We start from the raw sequence: 26223 nt of genomic DNA on the forward strand, positions 1-26223 counted from the left end.
GGGAGTTGGTTCGACGGCAATTCGTCATTTTTTCACAAGCACTCTTGCACCTCTACCTCTTTCTCACACCACTCTTTAGTTTGCTGAGCTAGACAGTATTGTCTGCACTTGTCTGCTTCTTTTTCTTTTATTACAAGGCACATTATTCTTTTTCTCTGTAACCAATCCTATGTTTCGTTTTTCCTATTTTTTCAGTACCCAAGTACCTATTTTTCCTATTTTCAGTACTCTGTACCTGAACCTTCCCACATTGTTTCCACTTAGGCAGGACGCTTGCTATTTGGGAGTTCTCCGTACCCGAGCCTCCTTTTATTTTTTCTTCCTTTGTTCTTAGTAGTTTTCAGCTCCAGCTGACCTGGTGCACAGAGCCAGGCTTACTCAGAGCAGAAGTCTTGACGGCCTCAAGTCTGCCTTTCTGGCCATCCAGCTCCTTTCTCAGGAAGCTCGCAATTCGAGAGACTGTTTTCGGACCGGCGGAGTCTGTGTTGCAGCCCCCCAGCTTCCTGTATTCGCTCTGTGTGAAAAATGTCTAAGTAATGCAGAATTGCTAACGCTAACCCTGTAGAGCTATTCTACAATGCGTTTCTGTTGCCTTCCAATTATCAGATTTCAAAATGTTCCTCAAACCAATGAATATGAGTCTTAAACAATCAAAACCACTGAAAAAAGCAAGGGGATACTATATCTTATTTAGGCGCTTTTTCATTCAACTGATAAATGCTGTAAAATGGTTTTGAAGTGAGCATGCATTTCAGGCCAGTGGAGGGTTTGGGTTATAAGTCAAATGTTGACACCACCTTTACATCTATTTGCACAATAAATATCAAAATTAAGAGACTTAACACAGAAGAAGAGGTATTCTTACAACTTTTCAACTGACTCAGTTTTCACTTAGTTCTACTAAATGGTGCAATATACAATATGAGCAGCCAAAAGTCTCCCAAAAAAAGTTTCAGATAGGAGCTAATTACCACCCATAGTAAAGATTACTTGGGACCCAAAATCCAGTACTGAGTGTAAAAAATGTTTAAGTAGCGTAGGAATGTTAACCCTAACCCTAGCTGGGGTTTCAACAGAGTACTTCTGCAATGCGTGTCTGAAAGCCCTGCAGTCATCAGATTTGAAATTGTTCCTGAAACCAATAAATATAAATCTAAAACAATCAAAACCGTTGAAAACAGTTCTTGGAAATGTAACTTGTTCAATAATGTATCTTCGTTGGAATAAATTTCAATAAGCAGAAAAATGCTGTTTAGAACAACTATTAAATGTTGACTCCAGGTATACATCTATTTCCACATTAAATGACAAAATTAAGAGAGTTTAACCAGTAGAACATGTTTTCTTACAACTGTTGGTCTGACTCACTTTTGGAATGGAACTACTGAATGGTGCAATATACAATATAAGCAGTATAAAGTATAAAAAGTCTCTGATATAAAAGATAGGATTCAATATCTTCAGATAGGAACACATTACCACTCGTCCTAAAGTTCATATGTGACCCAAAATCCTGCACTAAAAGGAAAAAATGTCTAAATAGTGTGGGAATGCTAACCCTAAACCTAGCTGAGGTTTCAACAGATCAAATCTGCAATGCGTCTCTGAAGCCCTCCAGTCATCAGATTTGAAAATGTTCCTCAAACCAAAACATACTGTATGAGTCTGAATCCATCACAACCATTGCAGACACCTCTCAGAAATGTTTTTCTTTTAAATGTATCTTGAGATATGGCAACTCATCCAGTATGCCATGCTGTCTTTTAGCAATAAAGAATGAATTTTATTGGATCTGAATTCTGGTTTTCTGGACAAACAATGGGAGGAGTCTGCACCTCATTTCTCCACTAAAGGGGTGACTCAATTTTTCAAGCGGGAGCCCTCAATCATTGTGGATGGATCAGAATAATCTGTTTTCTAAATTTTAAATCCATTAAATAATGCCTGTTGATATCAGAATTCTGACTGTTTCAGTTTTATTATAAAATGCTCTTTAATTTAATACCACACAAGTGATATCTACTCTATTGGCATTTGCTCAGATATCCATCGTTCTTTGAGGTTGGATATGTTTTTTTTAGTATGAACATGTGATGTCTTCATTTAACTTCAACAGAGTGGTTAATGACTTAAAGTTATCTTTGCACAGTTTAGTGAAACTGAAGTTTAACAAAAGTCCTGGCTTGCATTCCTAGCTAAGCAGTGACCCCAAATGTATGACCTTCTTGGTTATGGGGGAAATCTCTTCTCTTGACTTCAGCAGAATTACCAGACCTACTCTGTTTATGGTCTAATGATTTTATGGTCGTGAGAGGATCACAGTTCTTCTAGCCTTTGTGGTACAAAAAGGAATGCAGATGCCTCACTATTTAGGCATGTTCCAAGTGGGGGATGCATGCAGACTTGTTAGCAAGGAATGATCACATACACCTTAATATCATATAGTATGACTTACAGCCAGAACTGCTATACCACCTTTTTTTTCCTTACTGGCAACCCGATATGACAATGACCAAGGCTTCTACCTTAAGGAATCTTTCCCTTGCTATTACATCCTTCCTGCTCTCTGATATACTGTATGGTTTTTCCTGGATCCTACTGTACTTCTGCTCCTCAATGTTGCACATGGACGAACACTGACCTGCTTTCTCTCTTTCTCTCTCAGGTTTTGGCCCAGTCAGTCTCACTGCTGTGCCTCCACATGAGCCAAGAGGACACATTAATGCAGACACCTGGCCCCACACTTACTCTGGCTTGGCCAGATCTTGTGCCTCACCCTGCTTGTGCTGGGTAAACTACACACTGCTTAGAAGACACTCTCTTCTCTTGCTTTTGGATGCAACTCTACTTTTATTAGTCTTTTATAAACCTTTATAAGACCGCCCACAGCTGTAGTTCATTGAGTTGCATATTTCCTACAGATGCAGTCTCTGAGACATACTTCCAAAAAAGCAACTCCTTCCCTCAGCTTTCCACTCCTTGTGCAGCATTATAGCATATTATACCTTGTGATAACTCATTATGCTCATTTTGTTTACTTATGGAGGACCGTCCACTTATCACTTATCTATAAAATCCAGGAGATTTAAATATGTCAGATTAGATTGCTGTGTTTTGAATGTTTGCTGAGTCTGTTACATTTGTGAGCCATAGGCAGAATTTTCAAGAATGTCTCACAAGTTTTCTATTCCTTCAGTGATTAATGAAATGATTGTGTTTGATGACATGAGCAGAATCAGAAAATGAAATCCTCTTTTGCTCATCTGTCATCTTCAGCACAAACTTCAAATCAAATTATCACCATGAAGGAAAAGGGATAGCAGCCAGTCCTCTGGTTATACATTTGCTTGTCATTAGATAATATCTGTCTTTTGAAAAGCTGGTATTAGAGGTTGTCAGCTGATGACAAATAGGTGACACTCGACTAGTTCGGAGGTTGATAATAAAATTAATCTTTCAGTTGGTAAAGCACAAAGTCTGTGTCACCTGTTACTTAAATATAAAGATTACTGGAAGTTATTGAACATACAGTAGTAAGAGAAATATGATTTTACTTCAGACAATTTAAGAGGGTTTCTCTAGATTTTGCTTTTAAATGTTCATCAATCAGTCTGACACATATTGGTTTCTTTCTGCAAAATGGTATGGATCACGTCATATTATTAACACTGAACTAGATATAGTATTTCTGAAGTACTGTGAACCAGATTAAATTCATTCAAAGGCTGAATGCAGGAAACTAATACATTAATTTTATGAAAAGGCCCAGTATTAAAAAATAAGAATTCATAAATACCTCATGTATATGTAAATATTTTTCTCCATCACTGTTTGAAAGTTACTTAGCCCGGCGCATTTCCAGGCTGGAAGTCATTCTGGAATCCTAGGGTACAAGGCAGCTCTAACAGCACATGCCTGCTGAGACACCAGTCCATCCTGGAATCAGGAACCAGGGGAAAAGGGACACACTGAGCATCAAAAGAAATGTGTCACTTTAATAAATATACTTTAGTTATTTTGACCTTTTCAAAATTACTAAATCACCTCGTCAATGACAGAGTTGATTAGGTACAAGTGACGAGGTTATTTAACCTATGGAATAACAAGGTGGAGAAAGTAAAAAGGAAAATAATGAGTTTATGCTGCTTGTCAAGAGAACAATGTCTTTGTGCCAGCTGTGTGTTGGAGACTGGGCTGCATTAGTTCTCTGCTGCTTGCTATCTGGGATCTTCACAGCCAGCAAATACTAACCTGTTATTACAGAACTGTCCAGCTATTAAAAGCATGAGCCGTAACACCTTACCAAGATTGACTTATTGTCATGCTCTTTGTTTTTTGTGATTATTTTTACCCTGCCAATTCCACTGCGCCAAAAATGCCAGCTTGCAACAAGATATTGACTTCACTTGCTGCCCCTACTGTACGTTTATCCTCATAAGACAAGCCTCAAGCAGGATAACAGACATCCTTATGACTCATGAATATGACAGTGATGGTGTGGGGTTCAACCTGAATGTTTTACTTAACAGGAACCTGCTTGTCCAGTCTGTATGAGAGGAATGGGACTGAATACTACAAGACAGCACCTGCAACTTGGTGCAAAGCATGCATCACAGATGTACAGTTAATTTTGTTTCCAGTGGCAGCCTTATATTCCCCTGCCCTTTAACCATTACACTTTGAAATTGGTTGATTACGATTAGTCCTACTGATAAGAAAAATTAATTAGCATAATGAATTCGCCTGTGTGATGGTTTTGCAATAAAATGTCTGTGTATTTGCTACGAAAATGTTTTGTAGAATTTCTTGAAGTTAGAAGAAATATGTTCCTTTTGTTGCTCAGTTTATTTATATTTTAAAATTGCTGCTTTTTTTCAGTTCCATACACACACCCATTGTGGAGTGACCACAGCAATGTTGACTGATGGATCATTTCTCCCATCTGAACTATTTTAAAGTTGCTGCTTGCTTCATCCTGAACCTCCCCAGTTTCCTCCAGACAATTTAGAGACATGAGGGGATACAAGTGGAAACTATGTAGAAGCGCATTGAAAACCAGGAACAGAAGCACGTCTTTACCCAAAGAGTTATGGAACTATGGAAAAAGCTGCCATGTTACTGAAGCCTGTAGCCTGGCTTTTCAAGAAATACCTGGATGAGATCCTTGGATAAGCTACTAAGTACCAAATGGGTTAGATGGGCAAAATGGCTTCCTCCTGCACAGTATATAGACTGTGAAGTTTCCCTTTTTCTTTAAGTTAAACTGAAAGATTATTTTATACAGGGGATATCTTCCTTAAATCAGATAGAATTAAAAGTCTCTTTTTAGCCTATTAATAACAAATTAATTCTCACGAGAGAAATACAAAATGAAAAGTGGCTCTAGAAGAAAAGAGGGAGAGAGAGGCACACATCTAAGTTTAAAAAATATGTCCTACAGTAGGTTTCTATTTTAAATAAAGGGTTCTTCATCCTTAATCCTTAATCACCAATACCAACATTCAATAACCTTTCTAGGAGAGTATACTTACTGTACACTTCCTTGCAGTCCATTGCTAAAGCATTCATAAAACAAAAGCTCTGCCTATATGCCTGCTGAATCACAGGGAGATTGTTAGTCTTTCTCAGTTTGGCTGTTATCTCCAGCTCTGTTGTATGTAGCCAAAGGCAGATGTTAAAAGCCATTCCCATTCAATTTGTTTTTATTGGCAGGGATCTGCTTCAATTACTTCAAAGTAGAAAAAAAGTCAATCAAAAAAGCTTTGAAAAATTTGCGGTCCCCATTACATTAAATTAGATCTTTAAAAATACAATGCTCAGTTCCTGACTTCAGAAGTAACTTAACAATCAATATCATTTGGAAATCAGACTGATGTAATGATAACTATTTATGATATGTAAATTCCAGGTTTTAGCCGCAGTGGCTTGACAAAAATAGATCAATCCAAAAATCAACTTGAATTAACTCAAACAGAAAATCAAGATCCATTATTTTTCTGAACGGTGTCAGCAAAATGGATACTGATCTGCATGGATACTGAGTAGATAAGCTAGATAGTGAATAAGGAACAATGAGCTTTATCTTGAAATAAACCGACTCTCTTTTATGTCTTGCAATTGTGTTCCAAAACTAAACAAAATTTGAATCTGTTATGTTTAAAATATTGCATACCAATTTATAAAGTATATGTAAATATCGATTGTTCTCCACTTACTGAATAACTTGTTCTCCATCAAATGTTTCTACGACAGCCTTCTTTTCCTGATACTGTAAGTCCAGTGATTTCAAGCTGAAGCTGATAACTAAAAGAACTAGATGTAATACCTAAACTACAACGGAATATACTAGAACTGTGTATACTGGTAGAAGTGTGATTCAACTAAGTACTAAAGTTTAGGTTCATAATTACAGTTCTTATGTTCTTATCATCCCCCAGAAATACAATCCAATTGTTTTCAGAGGCTGGACAGTCCTCTTTCTCCAGTTCTCTTGGAATGGCAGATGACACTTAAACACCTATCAAAAGAAGCTTAAGCAATTCAAGCAAAATAAAGTCTACAGGTAAGTTATAATGAATATACTGTATTTATTTATTATGTGTTAAAAAAGATAACTTTATAGTTCTCCATCTTTAGTTGTTTAGTGAAATCCATGACACATATTTTCACATTAACATGCTTTTTGCTCCTTTTGCTTTTCAGTGTGATTTCATTGGTCATATTTTATATGTTTTAATCCACTGGCCTTTACAGAAAATATAACAAAAAAAGGTTTGCTTGTGGGTGAATTATAAAAGATAGATTTGTCACATTTCTGTAGCCAATTTCTTGTCAAAGGATTTCGATTAACTAAATACAGGAAGACAACCATTTTATCCACCACTGAAGAGCTGCACAAATTACACCTATTCGGGTCACATATAGTGTTCTTTAACTTGGGCGATTTGTCACACTTTTGTGCTTCAAGATAAAAGTAAACTACAAAGAGATATTGCTTATTTTGAGATGAGTTTGTTTACTAAAGTGTTTCTAAAACAGGATTTGTTTCCCTTACTTTACTCTGATTAATGCTCAGGATGTTTTTTTTCCTGTGCTAAGCAGCTTCAAACGTTGATTTGTTTAATCTAAAAAATTGTTTCCTTGGCAAACATAGTGCATTCATGAGATGTCAAGTCAACATGTAATAGAAAAGATCCAAGAAATTATATTATTTCTAATTTTCTAAAATGTATACAGTAGATATGTAAGATGAACAAGTGCATTCCATTTTGGAAGCTCTAACAAAGAAGTTTGGAAGCTCTAACTAAGGAGTTAGAACAGTTATTGTAAAATATAAAACATATTAATATGCCACTGAAATTGCACTAAAACAGGCTATTTATATACGATATATAAAGGGGGGGGGCAGTGTGGTGACTCTGTGTCTAAGGATCTGTGCCTGTGGCTGGAAGGTTGGTGTATCCCGTGGCCGGCAGAGGAATTTTACTCCGTTGGGCACCTGAGCAAAGGCCCTTAACCCCAACTGCTCCAGGGGTGCTGTACAATGGCCGAGCCTGTGCTCTAACCCCAAGCTTCTCTTCCTGTCTGTGTGTCTCATGGAGAGCAAGCTGGGGTATACAAAAAGACAAATTCTTAATACAAGAAATTGTATGTGGCCAATAAGGTGATCTCTTATCTTATATACAGCATGTGTGTATACAGAAATTACAAAAATGGTGGGGGAAGAACTATTAGTATTCATATAAGAATGATCATAAAATAGATTTTAATTTGTTAATAATCCAATATATACCGATAAAGTTTTAAAATCTAAAAAGACTGAAAGCAGATCTGTTGTTGTGATGTGATACTGACTGTAATCAGGGAGAGTTCTTCTGAATGTTAAAAGGAGACTGCGCAGTTTATACAACAATTTCCAGGTAACTCAGTTCATATGAGTTATCTGTATCAAACCTCCAGGAGGGTGTTTTTCAATGCACTATGAACAGATGGCTGCCATGCTTTGAAAATGATCAAATGAATCCTGTGACAGCAGAGTTTTTGTGACTTTTTAATTTCTGATGTACAGAAAAGAAGGTAGAAATAGTTCCATTAATGTACTTTTTTGCATTGTACATGCCACATTTCTATTGAGTTCTGAAGGAATAATTTTGGAGATACCGTGTAGTTTTTAGCACTTTTCCATGGCCTATGAGCACAACAAAAGTCTTGTCAATAGATGTCATATTTCTGGGATATAGTGATGCTTCAATTTTCTACCTCCAGGATAAACAAGGTTAGTGATGCCTCTTTGGAGGTCTGAAGGGAAGCTGTGACTAGAATAAATGAGAGACTGACTTTGGTCTGATTTATGAGGGGTTTGAGGACAGATGGGAAGTTGGCAGGGAGGAGGGTGGGTGTGGAAAAACGTATTACAACGTTTCTGCTTATTTTGTTACAGTTCTGATGGTTTAAATTGAAACCAAAATAAAAACATGTACAGCAAACCTGTGTGGGTAACCAAAGCCGATGTGCATTTCATGGACCTTACTGTATTGATTGGACAACCCTGATATAATACAAAAGCTGTATATGATAGCATTACTCTTTCCCTCTCCCCTCTCTATATAAGGAGGGTGAGGTTTCCTTTCCTTCTCTCTTTACCTCATGTTCAGGCAGGGAAAGCTGCTCTCTGTGTCTGCACCCTCCCCTCCTCCATCACTAACAAACTTGGAATCTTTAAGGCCAATAAACCTCAGTGAGCCTGCAGGTCTGCTCTCCTGCCTCTCGTTCAGCACATGTCTACACTGCTATAGAAAAGAGGGAATTGCTACAATATTTGCATAATTGCATTCACTAAACCAGCAACTAGACATCTATCTTTTGGTAAATGAAATGAACACAGCAATAGGCTGTTTATTTTATGTATTATATAATTTAAAAATTTACCTCTTTTACACATTTATTATGCTTTACTACATTTGCACATTACTACATTTATGAAAATTTAAGCCTCCAATCATAACCTATGTTGCAACTACATTTTTGTGTTCTAGAGGATTATAGTAGTTCTGATATACTACTCGCAGAATTACTGTAATTCACAAGAATACAGTAAGGACTTTTTATATCAGTAAGGACAAAATGTTACCCATGTGTCGCCTTTAAATAACAGATAGCTTCTTGAAATCTGTATATGTTCAAGAAATGGATCCACTAATTTTCATTCCATTTTAATTAGTTATTATAAATTAACATGCCATCCAGGTATTTACTTTTGAACCTTTTAAGGTTCTATATAAAACTAGTGTTAAAAGCCTCTGACTTTAATTTAAATATCTGCAATTTAAATATCTCTTTTTTTCTTTATCTCCTTTCCTTTATTAAAATCATACTCTTACAGCTCTGCAACCAGTGTTATGAAGTATGGTACCTTTTTTCCATTCCAGTCACGAGAAGCTTGTGCTTATGACAAGAGAGGACTCAATGTCCCTGACTAATAGTCACGAACAGCAGACCGCACTAGGATTCCTGGAGAAGTCAAAGTCACCTCCCAATCTGCATTCTTTTCTTCAGGTAGCTGGGGAATGATTTATTATGCAGTTTGTGACATGTATTGCAGGAACTCTCAACCTCTGACTCCATACATATGGAAAGGAAACACCAACTATCCATTAAAGTCATTCTTTTAAAGTGTCCTATCCTGGTGAATGTGAGAAGTAAGTAGGCAGATCATATTAGACTGCTAAAAAAGTGATAATCTAAACATTTAGGAGTGGTATAGCTTTTAACCTTTTCTTGAAGAACCAGATATTTACAATACATCTACAGTGCTGAGAACAAGGTTGTGGACCCCAAAGACACATATGGAAATTACATATGGAAAGTTTTACTATGATGGCTTTTTAAAAATCAAAACCAGTCTTTATGTAAATATCCAATAGGGTTTATAGTCTATGTCTCTTGAAACAAAATTCTGTATACTGATGTATTAAACAATGATTCATTAAGTTCAATTAATGATTAATTAGAATTTGATGTTTAAATAAATAGGCACAACTTGGGGTTGTTTGGAAGGCCCAACCTTATATAAAGATCAGAAACATAGTGACTTTGATCTTAATCATAAAGGAGTGTGGAAAATAAATCATGTCACAATCTAAGGTCAAAACATCAACATTGTACAGCATCAGAAGATTCTAGAAGAGTATGTCAGGCCATCTATCTGTGAGCTGTAGCTGAACTGAAAGGTCTTACAGCAAAACAATTATCCTAAACATACTGTACAAGCAAATTTATAAAATATGGCTGAAAAAGAAGAAATTATGCACTTGGTCTAGGCAAAGTCCTGAAATGTCTGTGTAAGGCGGCCCTCAAATGTCACAGAGCTGAAGGAATTCTATAAAGAAGAATGGGCCAACATTCTTTAAAACTGATATAAGAGACTGGTCAACTGTTACAGGAAACACATACAGTAGTTGCAGCCATTGCTGTGACCAATTACTCAATCTTCAGGTTCACCTACTTTGTCATACTTGGATATTGAAAGTTTCATAATTTAAGCTTAAATGTTACTAGGACATAAGATGTTATACCATTTAAGGTTTCAAATATGTTAAAGGGGTTTGTAAGCTTTTTCTTGTCACTGTAGTAAATTCATACATTTTCAAAGCAACAAGGGTCAACACATTCATAGGAAAAGTTTCTCAAAATCACAACATCTGGGTTCCGCACATTAACTTACTGTAACTCTACAGGGAAAACAATGCATTTCTATTTCTGTTGTTGGCACAACAGCATGTATAACAGTAAAGCTAGCTCTGCCAGTGGTAAAGTCGAAGGCCTACAAATCTCTGTCAGCTGGTAAGAATGTTGGGAGCGTATGGTGATGGAACCTCGAATATTTGACAGCACCAAAATAGGGGTCTAACTTTACGTATGGAGCCATTGGAAAGTATTAAGTAATTTACATTAATTCAACACTGGGACCCTTAGATAAGATGGTTTAAGCAGTGGAAGCACTAGGGATCTCTGCAGAAGCTCCACACTCAACCATCAATGGACAGGATCTTAGCAAGCAATTTATGGGATACACAGGGAGTGGTGATGACTATTGATATGTCACGCAATGTTCCTATTACACTGAGAATTATATCTGGTAAAAAATTGAAGCAAGCCATCATGCAGAAAAAGAAGGCAAATGTTGACTAAAAATTCTCTGTTTAAACGTCACGATGATGTACTGTTACTATTCCCAAGACACTGTTGTTCAAGTTTTGCCTTATGCAATACCCAATCTACAGTGCACGTCTGGTGAAAAATTATTGATGTCTCTCAGAATCTAAAGACTTTTATTCATGTTATGAAAGGGCCTCTGCATTTTTGTTTTTAATATAAACCTCACAGTATAATAAAGTATTTTTTAACATCTCAACAGTGAATCTGTGGAGATCTGTATAGGCACTCAGGCTCCAAAAATCAAAACAGTAATCGTCTAATCCAGTTCAGTCCAATTCTAGTCCTGGAGAGTCAATCTGTCTGCTTTATCTTGTCAAGATTTGCAAAAAAAAAACGTTGCTGACACATATCCCTCCAGTATCGGGATTTAACTACCTCGATATACTCAATTAATCAAAATGGTTCATTATAAAATACCTCATTAATTACAATGAAAAATTAAATCTATGAACAAAGACATTGTGTGAATTTCACTCAAAGTAATCCTACTGTATATGTTAATTGTAGCACCCTCTTGTCTGCTAAATTGTCATTTAATTTGTTACTGGAAAGCAACACAGAGAACTTATATTTAAAAGATTGATTCAGATGGTTGTTTTCATCATGTCTGTTATCTGTGTTTCCATATTGCTTGGTCAAATTTCTAACAATCTTGAAATGCGCTGACGAATATAAAGCAATAGCATGCTTAGTGCTTTTGACTTTAACTCACCTGGTTCCCCCAAAAGCATTGCCAAAACACAGATTGTGAACACTGTGCTAAGGGTTAGTGTGGGTGCAGTTTTGCCAGAAGCAAGTAGAGCCTGCATGTGATGACTGAAAAGCATGTACTGTATGATGCAAGCGTGCACTTGATTGAACTAGTGGATTCAGATATGCAGGGCATGAGAAGCACATATGCTGTGGGCGACAAATCGTGAGTCAGCAAATAGTGGGAGGCGCTAATGTCTAGCAACAGAAGTAGCACTAACTAGTCTAAGATTGCAACTAGATGAGGGGAGGGGGGGAGCTAAATTCCCAAAAGAGAGGGGGTGGCACTGACTAGTTGTACGATGGGACCAGAATCAATCACTGCAGCTGCCTAGACCTGCGTTAGGGACAGTGTGGAAGTAATGTGGAACCTGATCTTGTGTAGACTGATACCACATGCTCACACTGTGGAGTGGAAGTCAGAGAGCAGGAGCTAATGTTGTGGTCAGTAAAAAAAAATGAGGGATGGAGGAGAGGGGAAGAGACAAAACAACAGAAATAGTCTGGGTCCTAGGTGTGATACGTTGGATGTTTGACCAGATATATAGAGAAAAAGGGGTAAGGAAGTGGGCGAGATTAGAAAGAGACAGAGGAAAGGGGAAAGTGGGAAAACTGCTGCAGCTGCTTTCTAGAAACACTTTCTGACATTGGGAGACCTGAAATAAAATGTGGGACACAGGAGCAGCTTGTTTTTGGTGGGACTCTGAGGCTGAACAGGCGAGGAAGCAACTCAGATGAACATGATGAAGGTATGCCCCAGTGATGCCATATGCAAAACATGTCCTTCTGTGAAAGACCACAACACAGAGTACTAGGGAGATGCAAGCAGTGCTACTGTATGTTAAACTAGTGAGCTTTGATTTGCAGGGAAATGTAAGCGTGAGATTACAATCTGACCTCCACAGACCTAACTTCTGTACTAAAACACCATTTTGATGCATAAGTCAGAGAAAGGAACAGATACGTAAAACAAACAGCAGTGTTATTTTCTTCTAAAGAAATGTGGTTAATTTCAAGAAAAAATATTTCCCGCTTTATCCAGAAATTTTCTTTTTACTTATGAGGTGGAAGCTAAAATGTTACAGTATGTACTGTATAAATAAATTGTAACTGTCACGCCTGGGCTGTCCGGGTCTCACAACCTCGAATAGCTACCACAGTGTTCACATTAGCACTTGCATTTTTCCAGAGCCTGTTAGAACATAGTCTGATAATGTTAGGTCATTGCCTGTCAGTGTGCTTTTCCCCCTATTAAACGGGCACTTAATCAGCTAATCGAACTGGTAATTGAATGCCCTATTTAATCCCTGAAACACCACTGGAACAGGGCTCTGCCATTTAAGATCCACCTCAGGTAGTGCTGCGAGTAACCTTGCTCTGAGAAACCTGTAATTCTAGAATCCACAGACTCTGAATCCTAATTGATGAACCAAACCTTAGTGTCTTGACCATCATTTGCTGTAAGCACCAGTCTGTTGTGGTTCCCGTCTGCCTGTTCCTGTCTGCTTGTTTGTGCCCGCCTACCAGCCGGTGCCTACCAGACTGTTCTGGTCAGCCTGTTCCTGTCAGCCCGTTCTTACAAGTCTGTACCCTCCAGTCTGTGCCTAACAGCCTGTTTCTGCCTGCCTGTCATCTGTCTGCCTGCCGCCTACCAGAAATCACCCCAGAGGTCTTTTTCCAGTCTGCCTCGCTCTCCTCAGTCCTCAGTCCTCAGTCCTTTCCGGGATCTTATGAAGAAAACAGAATTTTATACTTGGATCTCAGCCAATTATTTCGATCCGCAGTAGTGAGCTGCAGCCAGCCGCAGCATAACGCTAATAGCACATCATCGGACCAAAAAAACAAACTACATTCAATAAATAATCATACATTTAACAACTATTTATGTCGGATAACTCATTTTATACACACATTCTGTGTAACAAATGCCCTTTTTTAATCGCAGAGTAATCAGAGCTAGACTGGAGGAGCATGTGTTATCCTGAATTATGCTAATATTAAGATATCATTATGAAATTTTAATTAATTGTACTATGTGGAAAAGCACAAATACATTAAAACATTTCTTTACAATTCTTACATTGTGGGTTGTAAAACTGAAAAAATGTCTATAGCTGTCTATAACATTGTTTGTTAATGACTAATTGTATACTTTTTGTGGCAGCAGGAAGACTAACTCAAATTGATTAAAGCATCATAATGTTATGCTTGTTTAGTGATTACTCATTAAATGCCTTCATATGAGGCTGTATTGACACCTTGGGGCTGCTGCTTTGAAGTGCTTGTAAAAACCACAATGAAAATTGCACAGCCCTGCCATGAAGTTGGCAGATATTTTGCTGGCGTAAACAGTTTGAAGAAGTGAGCCAAGTGTATTGAGGTCAAAAGGGGACTGTACTGTAAGGCGAAATAAAAACCTGCTGGCTAGCAGCATTTTAATTACTTTGTTCTATAAATTTATTTCCAAAACTACCATGTGACTGGACCAACCTCTGAGTCATTTCACATCCTGCTGCACTGTTCAGACTTAATTTAAGATTATAATATGGAGCGTTCTTTTAGATCTCTTACATTTCTCCATCAATTCTCATCCCCCCTGCTTCATCAGATTTAGTCATCTGCTGTCGCTCCTGTCTTGGCGCTTATTTTACAAATTACACGCCATCACTATATACAAGTTAATAGAATTTTTAAAGAGTTAGATGCTGAATGAACAGATGGACAAATGTTCCCAGTTCTCTTCAGCTCATCTCTCTCCATAAAATTTAATGAGCTCCCTCGCTTGAATATTTTTGGTACCATAATTTGTATTTCTTCCCCTTTAGGGATTAGGAAAGATTGCCTGTTCACATTTCTAAATTAATATGGAATGTAAAGCAGCTGCCTATTCACTTCTACGTCCAGAAAGATCTGCCGGGCACCTTACCCAAACTTCAATTTGTATGTCTACTACTTTGTTTTTCACAATATTTTTGTTTTAATAACAATTAATAATTCCTTATACTTATATAGCACTTTTCTGGACACTCCACTCAAAGCACTTTACACTTTACAAGTAATGGGATACTCCCCACCAATTTTTAGCCCCAAACGGAGGATGTGATGGCGGCTGTAGCGCACCAGTACGCTCACCACACATCAAATGTGTTTTAATCCTCACAATCTTGTATCTTGGCATCCATTTACCATAAGCGTCTTGTTTGTGGTGACTGTCTATAAACAAGAATTATGTTATTCCAGTTTTCCCCACTGCAAATCACTGGCTTCCCTTCCTACCTCTTTCCTGCCTTGTGTTAAGTGATTATTGAAAATATACTGTATGGGTACTATAGATTCATTTTGGCTATATAATTACATGCTTAATTACTATTTGTTTTTATTAAAAAGATCTGCAAAAAAAGAAAGTACCATTGATATAGTACAATAAAAGCATGAACATTAATCACATTCACTGTACATATGATAAAACAGCATATTACTAAACAGCTTTTAATTGTAACGATAAAGCATGTGGAAGATGAGGCATAGGACAATGGCATTTACATTGTCCTGCTCTCCATAATCATAAACACCTCACAATTGACATACTGTACACTCAAACAGATACAGTAAATCCTTCACCAATGTGGGTGGGTGAAACTTCACCAATGTAGGTTTGTCCAATGAACATTGGACTAGACACAAATGATACCTGATCATATGAAGTCTGCCTAAATCCATGGTAACTGTGTTCTAAAATCTTTGAGTAATCACCACTATTCACTATCTTCTCTCTCAATCACTCTGTTACTGTTGGACATCAACAGAGTTGTATTTGCTTGTTTGTTTTTTTCTTTTGTTTTTGTTAATCCTCTTTCATAGTAGTATAGCATCAATACTCAAGGCACCTGACAGTGGTAGTGTAGAGAAAACTCACATGGTTATGACATTAACAGAAAAATGTAAGTCAAATGGCCTCTAACAATTCAGTTCTCATCTTCCACAAGCACCATCATTACCATTCAAAGTCCTTCAGTAATATGCTGTTTTATGACATGTAAATGAGATTAATGTTCATGCTTTTATTGTACTAACGTTTCAGTTTTGCTGTTTAAAGATTAAAGACGTGTCATTTCTGCTTTTCACAGAAATGGTGAAAAAGACACACATTTAACCCCAGAATGTTCAAAGGGAGTTTTCATGTATATAAAATGGAAACCTACAGGTGAAGGTTCAGGGGGAGAAGATGGGGGTGCTCCTTCCTTATCTCTATCATTCAATTTTTTATTTCCTACTGTATATAAACCCGAACCATGGTAACACATACATATGTCCTAAGTTTTGAATTCAAGTCTCTTGAGTTTTGAGCCCCAGACCTATAATGGCTCGCATGCATAATTCTCTGCCTTCCTCAGATGGCCTCCTTCTTCTTCAGCACCTTAAAAAAATTCTCCACACTTTTCGTTTTCTGTTGTTTTGCCCCGTCGACCTCCTGGGATTCAACTTAATCCACCTCTCTCGCTGGTTGCCAACATTTCTGCTGCTCCCATCGTCTCTCCCAGATTGCGCCGAACATCACAGATACGCCAACTCGTATTTATTTTATAAGAACTACCCTCTTTCAAAGCTCCTCAAATCGCTGTTTGACAGATCTATTTCTATTCCACCTCAGTCTGACCTTTTAGGTTTTTTTCTACTTTTATGCGATTCCATCTCAGCTGAACAAGTTCTTCGTCCTTCTCTCTCTACTCTAGTTTCTTCAGTTCACCTACTGCGAAACGGACAGCTCCTCCTCCTTCACTCAGCTTTCCGATTCCGCCTTTTCCTCTTCACGCAGAACCACTGAGCTCTAGTTGATAACATTTCTCTTCAAATTTCCCAGTAGGTTTCTCAGGTTCTCGAACCTGTAGCTGCCATTAATTCCCGTCTGCTTAAACTTGAAAGATCCCTACTTTCAGCTCCGCTTCCTGCTTCAGCCCCATTTCCCTCTACCTATCCCCATTTCAGATTTTCACCCTCAGCACAGCTACGGCCTCAGGTTCTCAAGCTGCAGCTACAGTCCATCCTCATATTCTCGCTCCTCATTTGTGCCGCCAGACATCGGTAAAGATGTCCATCTTGTTTCTCTCCTATAAGACAGCTCTGAATTTGATTACCAAGTAGTGGATTGTGGATGTATTGCTGTTACTCTAAAATCCTGGAATCTGACCTGCTTGAGTCACCCAAGAATTTAAAATTGGATCAAATATTTAAATCTCAGCAAGACAGTGAAAATTACACTGTGCTGGTAGTTATTATCTGATATTTCTTTAATTATCTGACAGAAGTAGCAAATACCAGGTCAGTATAACTCTGTTATTGAGCATCTACTGTAGCCAGGGATCCAGCAGTATTGTTAAGATAATATATTGTTTATATAATGAAAAAAATTCATAATGAAGACTAATTCAAATAAATATCAAATTGATTCACATTGAAAGAGTGATAAACAGATGATAGCCATTCTTAGAGCTGCTTTTGTTACCATGAAACAAAATGTCTTTCAGACAAAACAAGCAGGAGATGCAATGTCCAAAAACAAAGCAAACACTGAGGGATCCAACAAGAATACATTAGGGAAAAGTTCACAATGAAGAACAGAACTAAAGGAGGGCTGATAGAGTGAAAGTTTAACCAGGGAATTCTTTCTAAAGATAGATTGGGCTTACTAAAGAGGAGTCCATTTGGCCTTTCTAGCTTGTTATGTACTTATTAGGTAATCAATAATCATGTAGTTATCAATCCAAGGACCTCATCCAGTTGTTACTTGAAAGAAGGCATGGTATTGGCATCAATAACATGGTTCCATACTCCCACAGCACTGAAGGCTAAGAATTTCCTCCTGTTCTCAGTTTTTAAATGCTAAATAGAGTCCAATTGTGCTTTCTGCTTTAAGTTTCACTAATCATTCTGAAGAAGTCCACTGCTTTTACTTTGGCAAGGTCTTCAAAGATTCTGAATACTCCCCGTAATCTTGTCTGTTTAAGATTATGTGACCGCAATGCAGTTCAGGTGGTGGCAGCTTGGAGGGAATCTACAGTACCTTCTTATCAACATACAGAAGGAAACTGCAGTGGAAATCCTCTTTTTCTAATGCTGAATTTGAGACTGAATGTGAGTCTCATCGTGGTGCAGACAGCTTTGATACTGTATCTGCAAAAGGCTGATTTTAGACGATTCCCTTGGCAATCTACAATTAAATTGTAGATTTCATTTTCTGCTCATTTAAACTTTAAATGTAATGCAGTATACATATATATTGTGTATATGGTGAGTAAATCAATGCAAACAAGCCCACTCGATGTGACTGCTCATGTCTGGATCTGTCAGTTCATAAGGAATAATGGAATATATGATCTTAATGCTATAAAGCATCCCATTGCATTACATCTGTCTTCTTTGTACAGGTCATGTTTCCTCTTTTGACAATTAAGTAATATACTGTAGCTGTATTAAGAAAATTGACAGCTTAATGCACTCAAGATAAGAGACCTTTAGAGGGAAAGCACTTTTTGTAACATTTTATGGTTAATATCTTAATGACACAGAAATAAACACAAAGCAAGAATGTAACTGAAAGGAGCTGACTCAGTAGTTAGGTTACCGGAGGTTAATACAAACGTTTTGCCTAATTAATCAATGCTTTTTGACATAAACATTTTGTAAAAGGAATGTTTTACAGATGGGGAAAATGTAGCTCCTGGCATTGGTTCCTTAGAAGTAATTTCTAAGACATTATAAAGAGCCATATTGTTTCCAAAAACAGTGATTATTTAAAACCTGGTAATCTTTCAGGGTCATATCAATGATTTCTCAATATTAACATTGCTGGATTAAAACAAAGCTGGCAAACTGAAAAGCTCCATTCACAACAGTCACTTTCCAAATGCTATTTTTCATTGTTTGATTTGGACAAAGTATCCTGTGGGCAAGGTTTTGGCCACTTTTATTATACTTGGTTCAAATAAGATCAGAATTCTCCATTAAACTGATGTAAAATGGTTCCAGGGGAGGATAGCAAAATATTGCTTCAGAACATTTTAATATATGTGATGACTCCTAGCTACAGGACCCACACTATAAGAATTGGATATTACAGTATATGTAATAGAAAACTGTTTGTGATAATATATTCACAAATAGAGCAAAATAGAGAAAAAATCACAAAAACTCTAAAAAACAATTTTATAAACCAAGATAATTTGATATTTTCCTTTTTCATTCATGCCATTTGGCAATGATTCTTTTGTACATGTAATGCTATCAAAGTCAATCTAACACTTTATTTGGGTTTTGATTGTTCAAATCACAAAGCAGCACTAAACCTGTGATAACATTTTAACAAAATATTGCTTGAATTGTTCTCACACAGTTATAGGGTTTTATATAAAAGGTATGCAGAGTGAAACATTTTACCATGAAAACATTAAGCTTAAAAAAAATCAGTGAATATTTATGGTTGAATAGTGGTACACATCACAGTGATCACATCACTGCACATGGAACCAGAAGCCCCTTCACTTCTACGTTAAATCACTACCCCCTCCTATAGATAGTTGTCTAATTATTTGTGAAATGGCTTACAGTCTTTGTATAAAAGACAAGAGCATGAAATAAAAAAAGGTTAAAGAAAAAGAATGTATTCAATCACGAAGAGTTACAAACCAAGAGGGACATACATGAAGTATATCATTCATTTAGACCGTTTCGTAAACGAACTTGGATTACAACTTCTACACTAGATACTCGAAAGCAAGTACATCACTCATAGGAATTAAATTGATATCAGCTGGGGTTGAGGTAACAATTGAATTCTTGAGCTGTAATGCAGAATGTTGAATACTCATCCAATCTGTGTGGATTCAGATCTCCCACTGACACAAAGAACAGTGGCAGGCTTGTTGCTATGTCCGATCGGTGCTCTCTGGCTCGGTGCCAGGCAATGCTGTTGCGGCTTGCGACGTGGTGGAAGGAGGAAGAGATTTCTGCTGCGATGCTCTAGCAGTGTGCTCTCTGAAGACCGGCTAGTTAGTTCTGGCTTACTAGCAAAGTTGTGCACAGGAGAAAAGTGACTGCGGGTCCCAGCAGGTCACACTCTTTAGATAGGAAGAAGACCGATTCATTCCTGATATAGCGCTAGTTCTGAATACTGATTTCAGCTGTCCACAGTTCCGACCGTAGTTCACTTGTTGATCAGGTGAGCTTTGCGGTGAGCTCACGAAGCTTGCTGCTGGGCTAACTTTGGGTGGATCCTTTGGTTACGCGCTGGAGACCTCCGTTCTCGACTCTTAGAACAAAGAAAAATCCTGCACCCGGACACACTGGCCATTACGTGGTGGTCCAAGCTGAGTCTGAGGATGTCCAGGAGGCGCTGAGGCGCGTGGAGGAAGCCCTGTGCTGCCTGTTTTACCTGGAGGAACTACAGTCATTCATTGGTTGAAAGTTTCGTGGGCATCCAAGACCCACATGGGGTTAACCTGCCCTACAAGTTCCTGATTGGCTGATCTACAGTAGGTGGAGGATGAGTAGCCATGCACTCTGACCTTGGGGTTGTAAACAACTTGGGATGAGACTCTTCTAGACAGTAAGGCACCAGAGATGACCATTTATTAGGGTTGCTGGAGAATCTCAGCACTGGGAGTTGTTCCTTATCAGGACACTCTATCGGCTAGAAAAACACCTTCATTGTGAACCAAATGGAATGGCCTCTCTGTATCAAGCACCACTGAGATGAAGGAGAGAGGGACTGGCAAGGGAGCAGCAGATTTAATTCCTGTATTTTAATAAGCCTTGCCGCTACACCAGTATTCCAGAATATGTCATAAAATTGTTTGAGAAAGCGTTACAGTTCCACGATTCTAAATATACCTAAACACAATGCAGCTTCCACAATATTGATTCAATTACAAATTGTGCAATTTTTTTGTACAGTTGTCATGCTTAAATGGTAAACAAAATGTTTTTATGTATATCTAAAAACAATATTACTGCAATACTACTACTACTACTACTACTACTACTACTAATAATAATAATAATAATAGTCCAACACTATTATCTAGTTTTTAACACTATTATCACTATTATCTAGTACAGTTCCAATTTGAATACCTGTGGTCGAATAGTGAGTCAGACTCTGACATTCCTATCCTGAGTACCACATAAAATAATATATGCTTATTATAATATTATGTAATATTTTTTATGGTGATTGGGGAAGAAACGTCACCTTACAAATATTTTATTTTTGTTCTGCTTTTGAGGGGTGACAGTAGTGCAGTGGCATCACAGCACTGAAGCCCTGGATTCTGTTTCGTGGGGTGCTATGTTCTTGGGGGGTTTTGCCAGCTGCTTTGGTTTCCTCCCATAGTCCAAAGACATATCTGTAAGTACATTGGCTTCTGGAAAAACGGTCTCTGGTGTGAGTGTGACTGGACGTGTCTGTGTCTGCGTGTCTGCCCTGCAGTGGACCGGCGTCCCTTCCAGGCTGTATCTTTCCTTGCGCCAGTTGATTGCCATGACCCCGAACTGAATAAAATGGTTAGAAATGGATGGGTGGATGATCTGCTAAATATATAGTTTAAGGGTTTGTTCAGTAGCAAAGAGAAAATTCATAAATTATAATAAACAAGGAATGTCCTGTCATCTGGTTATGCAATTCAGTACAGAGCTGTGCAACAATTGAGTGAGGAACAGTGTAACATGTACAACCTCCAAAACAGGTCGACAGTGCATTTAAGACTAATCTGCTGCATTTCAGGAATCTGCCACACGGTATTAAGCAAAATGCCACAAAATCACACAATACCCTCAACAGGATGACTGGAGTGCTCAAGGTCGGGGATTTTACTGCTCAGAATCTAGAGACGCAACAAATGGCATCAGTCACTGCTTGTGTTTTCTTTTTTTAAGGCCACATTCTGGGAGCTGCCTGCTGGTGTATCATCTGTCATCAGAGCAATGAAACCTGCAGCCCGACCGTCTGTTGGCGCTCAGTCATTCTGTCAGCATTGCCTGCTGCAGCTGCATGCAAGCAAGACGTTCCTGCCCGCTTGGCTCTCCGCAGGGCTCAAAGAATCATGCAGCACCAAGGCATGAGACGAATTCTAATTAACCCCCTGAAGAGGGAACCAAACGAAAGCTAGAAGATGTTTGTTTTCATGTGGAAGCTTTTTTTTCTTTTCAAGAGAAATTACACAGCTATGAATTAATATTGGTTAACAATGATAACATAGAATTTCAAGTGTTTACTCTTTGTACCTAAAGAGTGACTGAAAATGGTTCCAGTTCAATTGTAACCTGAAAAACTGTTTTTTGTTTACAAGTGACCTTATTCAAAATAGGTAGAGTTTAAGGAACTGGTTTTATTATTTCTTAAAAGCTCGCAGATACTATTTTAACTATTTTTACACATAAAATGAATCATATCTCTTCAGTTCTCTGGTGAATTAAACATTATGTTCAGTATTATCATGACATTATATGGAACGCTAATGAGTACAGGTACCTGGGTTGGAATGTACTGTAGATTTACCAATCAGTGAAAAATTAGATATGAGTCATACTGTACAGTATGTCTTTCTTCTTTGCTTGCATTTTTAAATATACTTACATGCATTATACCTTTTAGGTTATGGTGTATCTAGATAGGATGCTGCATTAACTATTTCACAAATACAGTACTTTGTTAAAGGCACACAACTCATTGTTTAGTGTGGACCCAAGTCCCTAAGTATTTTTATAAGGTTTGACCCCAAGCTTCTCTCTCCCTGCCTGTGTGTCTCATGGAGAGTAAGCTGGGGTTTGCAAAAAGACAAATTCCTAACGCAAGAAATTGTATATGGCTAATAAAGTTATCTTATCTTTATTATATATCTTTATTATTATATATATCTTTATAATATTAATATACTCCTTCAACTACTTAATGAGGGCTGCATTAAAAAGGCAGCTGCTTGGGGCTCCTGCTAGTTACAGTAAGTGCGTCCAAGATATTCAAATGAATGGGAAATTTTCTTTTTTTATGTCCCACCTTAATAAGGACCTGTCTGGACAGCAAGAAAGTGAAGCAGCTATTCTGTTGTTTGTTTTACTGCAGACCATTGAAATAACAATATGTTTCTTGGAACACACAATGCAGTACACTGTGTTTCTTTTCAGGAGACAAAAGTTTGAAGGTTTCTGATGAATCTACTAAAAGTAATTACTGCTCCAATATGAATCCTTGGGCAGTATTACAGGTACTGTACGGTATTTCTGAAACAGTTGTTTGAATAGATCACAAACATTATAAACATTGTGTACAATAATTACTTATTTGTGTAACATTCACAGATCTATCTAGGTAAAAAACCTATTTCTCGGAGTTCAATTTTGTTTAATTTTAAACCTTTTACATTCAAACACAGAACTTTAAGCACTGTTGAAGATAAAAACTTTCAGGTTCCAGGAATTTCTTGAAAAAAAAAAATTAGCTTTAGGTTTGAGCTTTGAAGGAAGATGGGTAGCTGCTGTAAACTCACATTTTGAAAATAATTACAAAAATATTTTGAGAGTTAAAGCTAGTTTTTAGAAAGTTACAGACAGAGACATACTGTAAGTACCCTTGTGATGAAAACACTTTGTCAAGTCTGCAGTGCAAACAACTCTGCTCCGGAAAGACTTTATTTACTAAAGTTAAAGGTGGTTACTACCAGTTAAACTGATACCGGGTCATCCTTATAGCCTCAACGTAAACCGCATAATAGTTTTCAGCAATGAATCACGATGCTGGACAGGGTTGAAATATTTCAGCTGGGATCAATAACAGTAGTGGGCAGTTTGAAAATTAACAGCTTAGATTAATGATTACTTTCATGGACTTCGGCTCTGTTTTTTTTTTCTTTAGAGTAAACAATTCCTTGCCAGATGGACTGCCATTAAGTGCAGAAGTGAAACAGATTCAGCACTTCAGTGCTTAAAAAGTACAGGAAAATATCTAAAAGCAGGATACAGCTAGGACTTAGCCTTTATAACAATAAGGAACTAAATGAATTTTCAGTGAGATGTTAGGGTCACGGAAGCACAACCATATTATTGAGACACCGGACACTGGGAAATGGCAGGTGAGTGCAGTTGATGTGAACAGTAGGGCTAATGAGAACGATGGGAACTGCTGTATTCACATGGATAGCGACAGGTTCAGTGGCACTGACAGTAAAAGATAAGGGACATTATTCATAGCTCTTTGGTGGGCAGAGCTGAGTAACTACATTCTCAAGCTTAAATTTTATGGTAAGCTAAAATATATATATATTTTACAGATTTAAAAAAGTACACAAAATTATTGCTCTTTCATTGTTTTGTGTACAATATATTTTTCATAAACTGTTGACATCCCTTTATCTTATCTCAAAATTATCAACTGACAATTCTGTTTCATTTTCCTATAAAAATAATAAATTAGCCCAATGTACATAATGGCAATAATATGTGTCATTTATAAATTTATTTCAGGTGAGAACAAGGCAGTGTATACAGATGCAGCCATTCAAAATGCGCTGGCGATACCGCATTATTTTGCGGTACGCTGTACGCAGTCTACCGCAAGCTACCGGTAAATACCGCGAGTTACCGTAAATTCTCTTATAATACGACAAGCAAAATAATAGTATCCGGAATTTCCGCAAGGTGGAGCTAATAAAGCTCAACCTCTCATGTTTGAGCTGTGGCCATCAAAGTCTTTAACGAAGATATTACTAACAGTATTAATAATGAATGACCTTGGACAAGCTGTAAGTGTAAACTCAAAGTATTGCCCTGGTCAACATTCTTTTTTTCATTGACCGTCTTTGTAAAAGTAACACCACAGCATTTCGCAATCACGCATTTGTTTCCAATCATGCAAAGTACAGTAATTTTTGAGAATCGATTCACCATGCCTTTCACATGCTCATAAAAGAGATTGATTTAGGAACATAAACATATTGCCGTATGAAAACTGTACTGTATACAGTATGTATATGTATATTTAATGTCTTAACTGTGCCCGTTTAAGTATTGAATATTCATATCTAATTTTACCACTGAAGGGAAATCTTAGTAGCTGAGCATAAAAAGAATAGGAGCATACTGCAACGCGTGTGAAGGCCATAAACAATATTAATTTTGGAACATAAACATACAGTATATGGCTGGTCTCGGTACTTTAAAGAAAACATACACGAAACATGGTTTATTATGACCAGAATCGGTCTTGAGATATTTTTAACTTGATTTACAGTATTTGAGAGGTATGTCTTAACACCGATACTACAGTGCTTAAGTACTGCTCACGTATATGTTTCTAGGTTTATATTATGCATTTCATACAGTCAAATTACTTTTGAGCAACTAATAAGAAGCGCGAAACGGTATGCATTTTAGTTTCGTTTTGTGCTGGGACCCGTGGATTGATTAGAGATATCAAGTACATACAAGTCATTTTTTAAATGTTGTAGTTCGTCTTGAAAAATTTTACGAGTACATCATCTATCAACAATTACACAGGTTCTGTTTCCATATTGCGGATTTAGGTTACGTAATATTATTTTCTAGATTTCACGTTGTGAATATATGATTTGGGCAAACAGAGCTGCAAAGAAGTACATTATGGGTTGTTGGTTTTTTTTGCAGTTTTATCTAGAACAAGCGATGCTTAAACCTTTGTCTGATTCTTGTGAAACTATCCACACGACAGTTACAGTACCTAGGAGTTGACTTCAGTGATGTCACTGATGGGATGTTTCTAAAAATCCATCCTCTGTAAAACGTCTTCTCTAGTTGTCCTGCATATGTATTCGCTAATGAAGCTGTGTGTTCTGAGCCTGGATCTCTACATTTCTGTATGAACCAGCTTAGAGGGCTAAAGACAGCTTGTGTTTAAATTGAGTGTAAGGCAATTTATGCTTCTAAAGTCATGGTCAGCATTTATTATTGTACTGTGCTGTAAACTTGTTCTGTGCCTAGTCACATTATTTTATAGCGTTTTTATAGCGTTATCAAATCCGGTGGCGCTGTGTGTTAGTTTCCTGACTCCCATGTCACATGGTCTGTGATTGAAACCTGTGAAACCGGTTTAATTCGTCACAGTCAGCACTCCGGTTGTAAAGTAGAAGCAGGCGAGATTTCCAGCGAAAGACACCTCCCCCTTCTTCAGGTGTGAGGGTCTTCTGCTCAGAATGAAACGCTAAAATGTAATGTAGGCTCTGAATGGGTTCA

At 37.5% G+C, this 26223-nt stretch overlaps 1 protein-coding gene across 8 annotated transcripts in view; it reads left to right on the forward strand.

The window, feature by feature from the left end:
* gckr (glucokinase (hexokinase 4) regulator) overlaps positions 1–26223 on the forward strand; it is an 80131-nt gene that overhangs the window by 23839 nt on the left and 30069 nt on the right. For 2 of the 8 annotated variants that reach the window (XM_069197764.1, XM_069197784.1), the window contains exons 2-4: positions 6438–6562; positions 21249–21370; positions 21898–23225. In XM_069197764.1, the coding sequence (XP_069053865.1) occupies positions 23202–23225 (24 nt within the window). In that variant the 5' untranslated portion in view covers positions 6438–6562; positions 21249–21370; positions 21898–23201. Of the gene's footprint in view, positions 1–2665; positions 2791–6437; positions 6563–9382; positions 9556–21248; positions 21371–21897; positions 23226–23593; positions 24090–24122; positions 24259–26223 lie in introns of those variants that run through there. The other 6 variants (XM_069197777.1, XM_069197774.1, XM_069197780.1 and 3 more) reach the window with 6 other exon arrangements.

This window comes from Lepisosteus oculatus, chromosome 2, assembly GCF_040954835.1.
Source record: "Lepisosteus oculatus isolate fLepOcu1 chromosome 2, fLepOcu1.hap2, whole genome shotgun sequence".
Taxonomy (NCBI): Eukaryota; Metazoa; Chordata; class Actinopteri; order Semionotiformes; family Lepisosteidae; genus Lepisosteus; species Lepisosteus oculatus.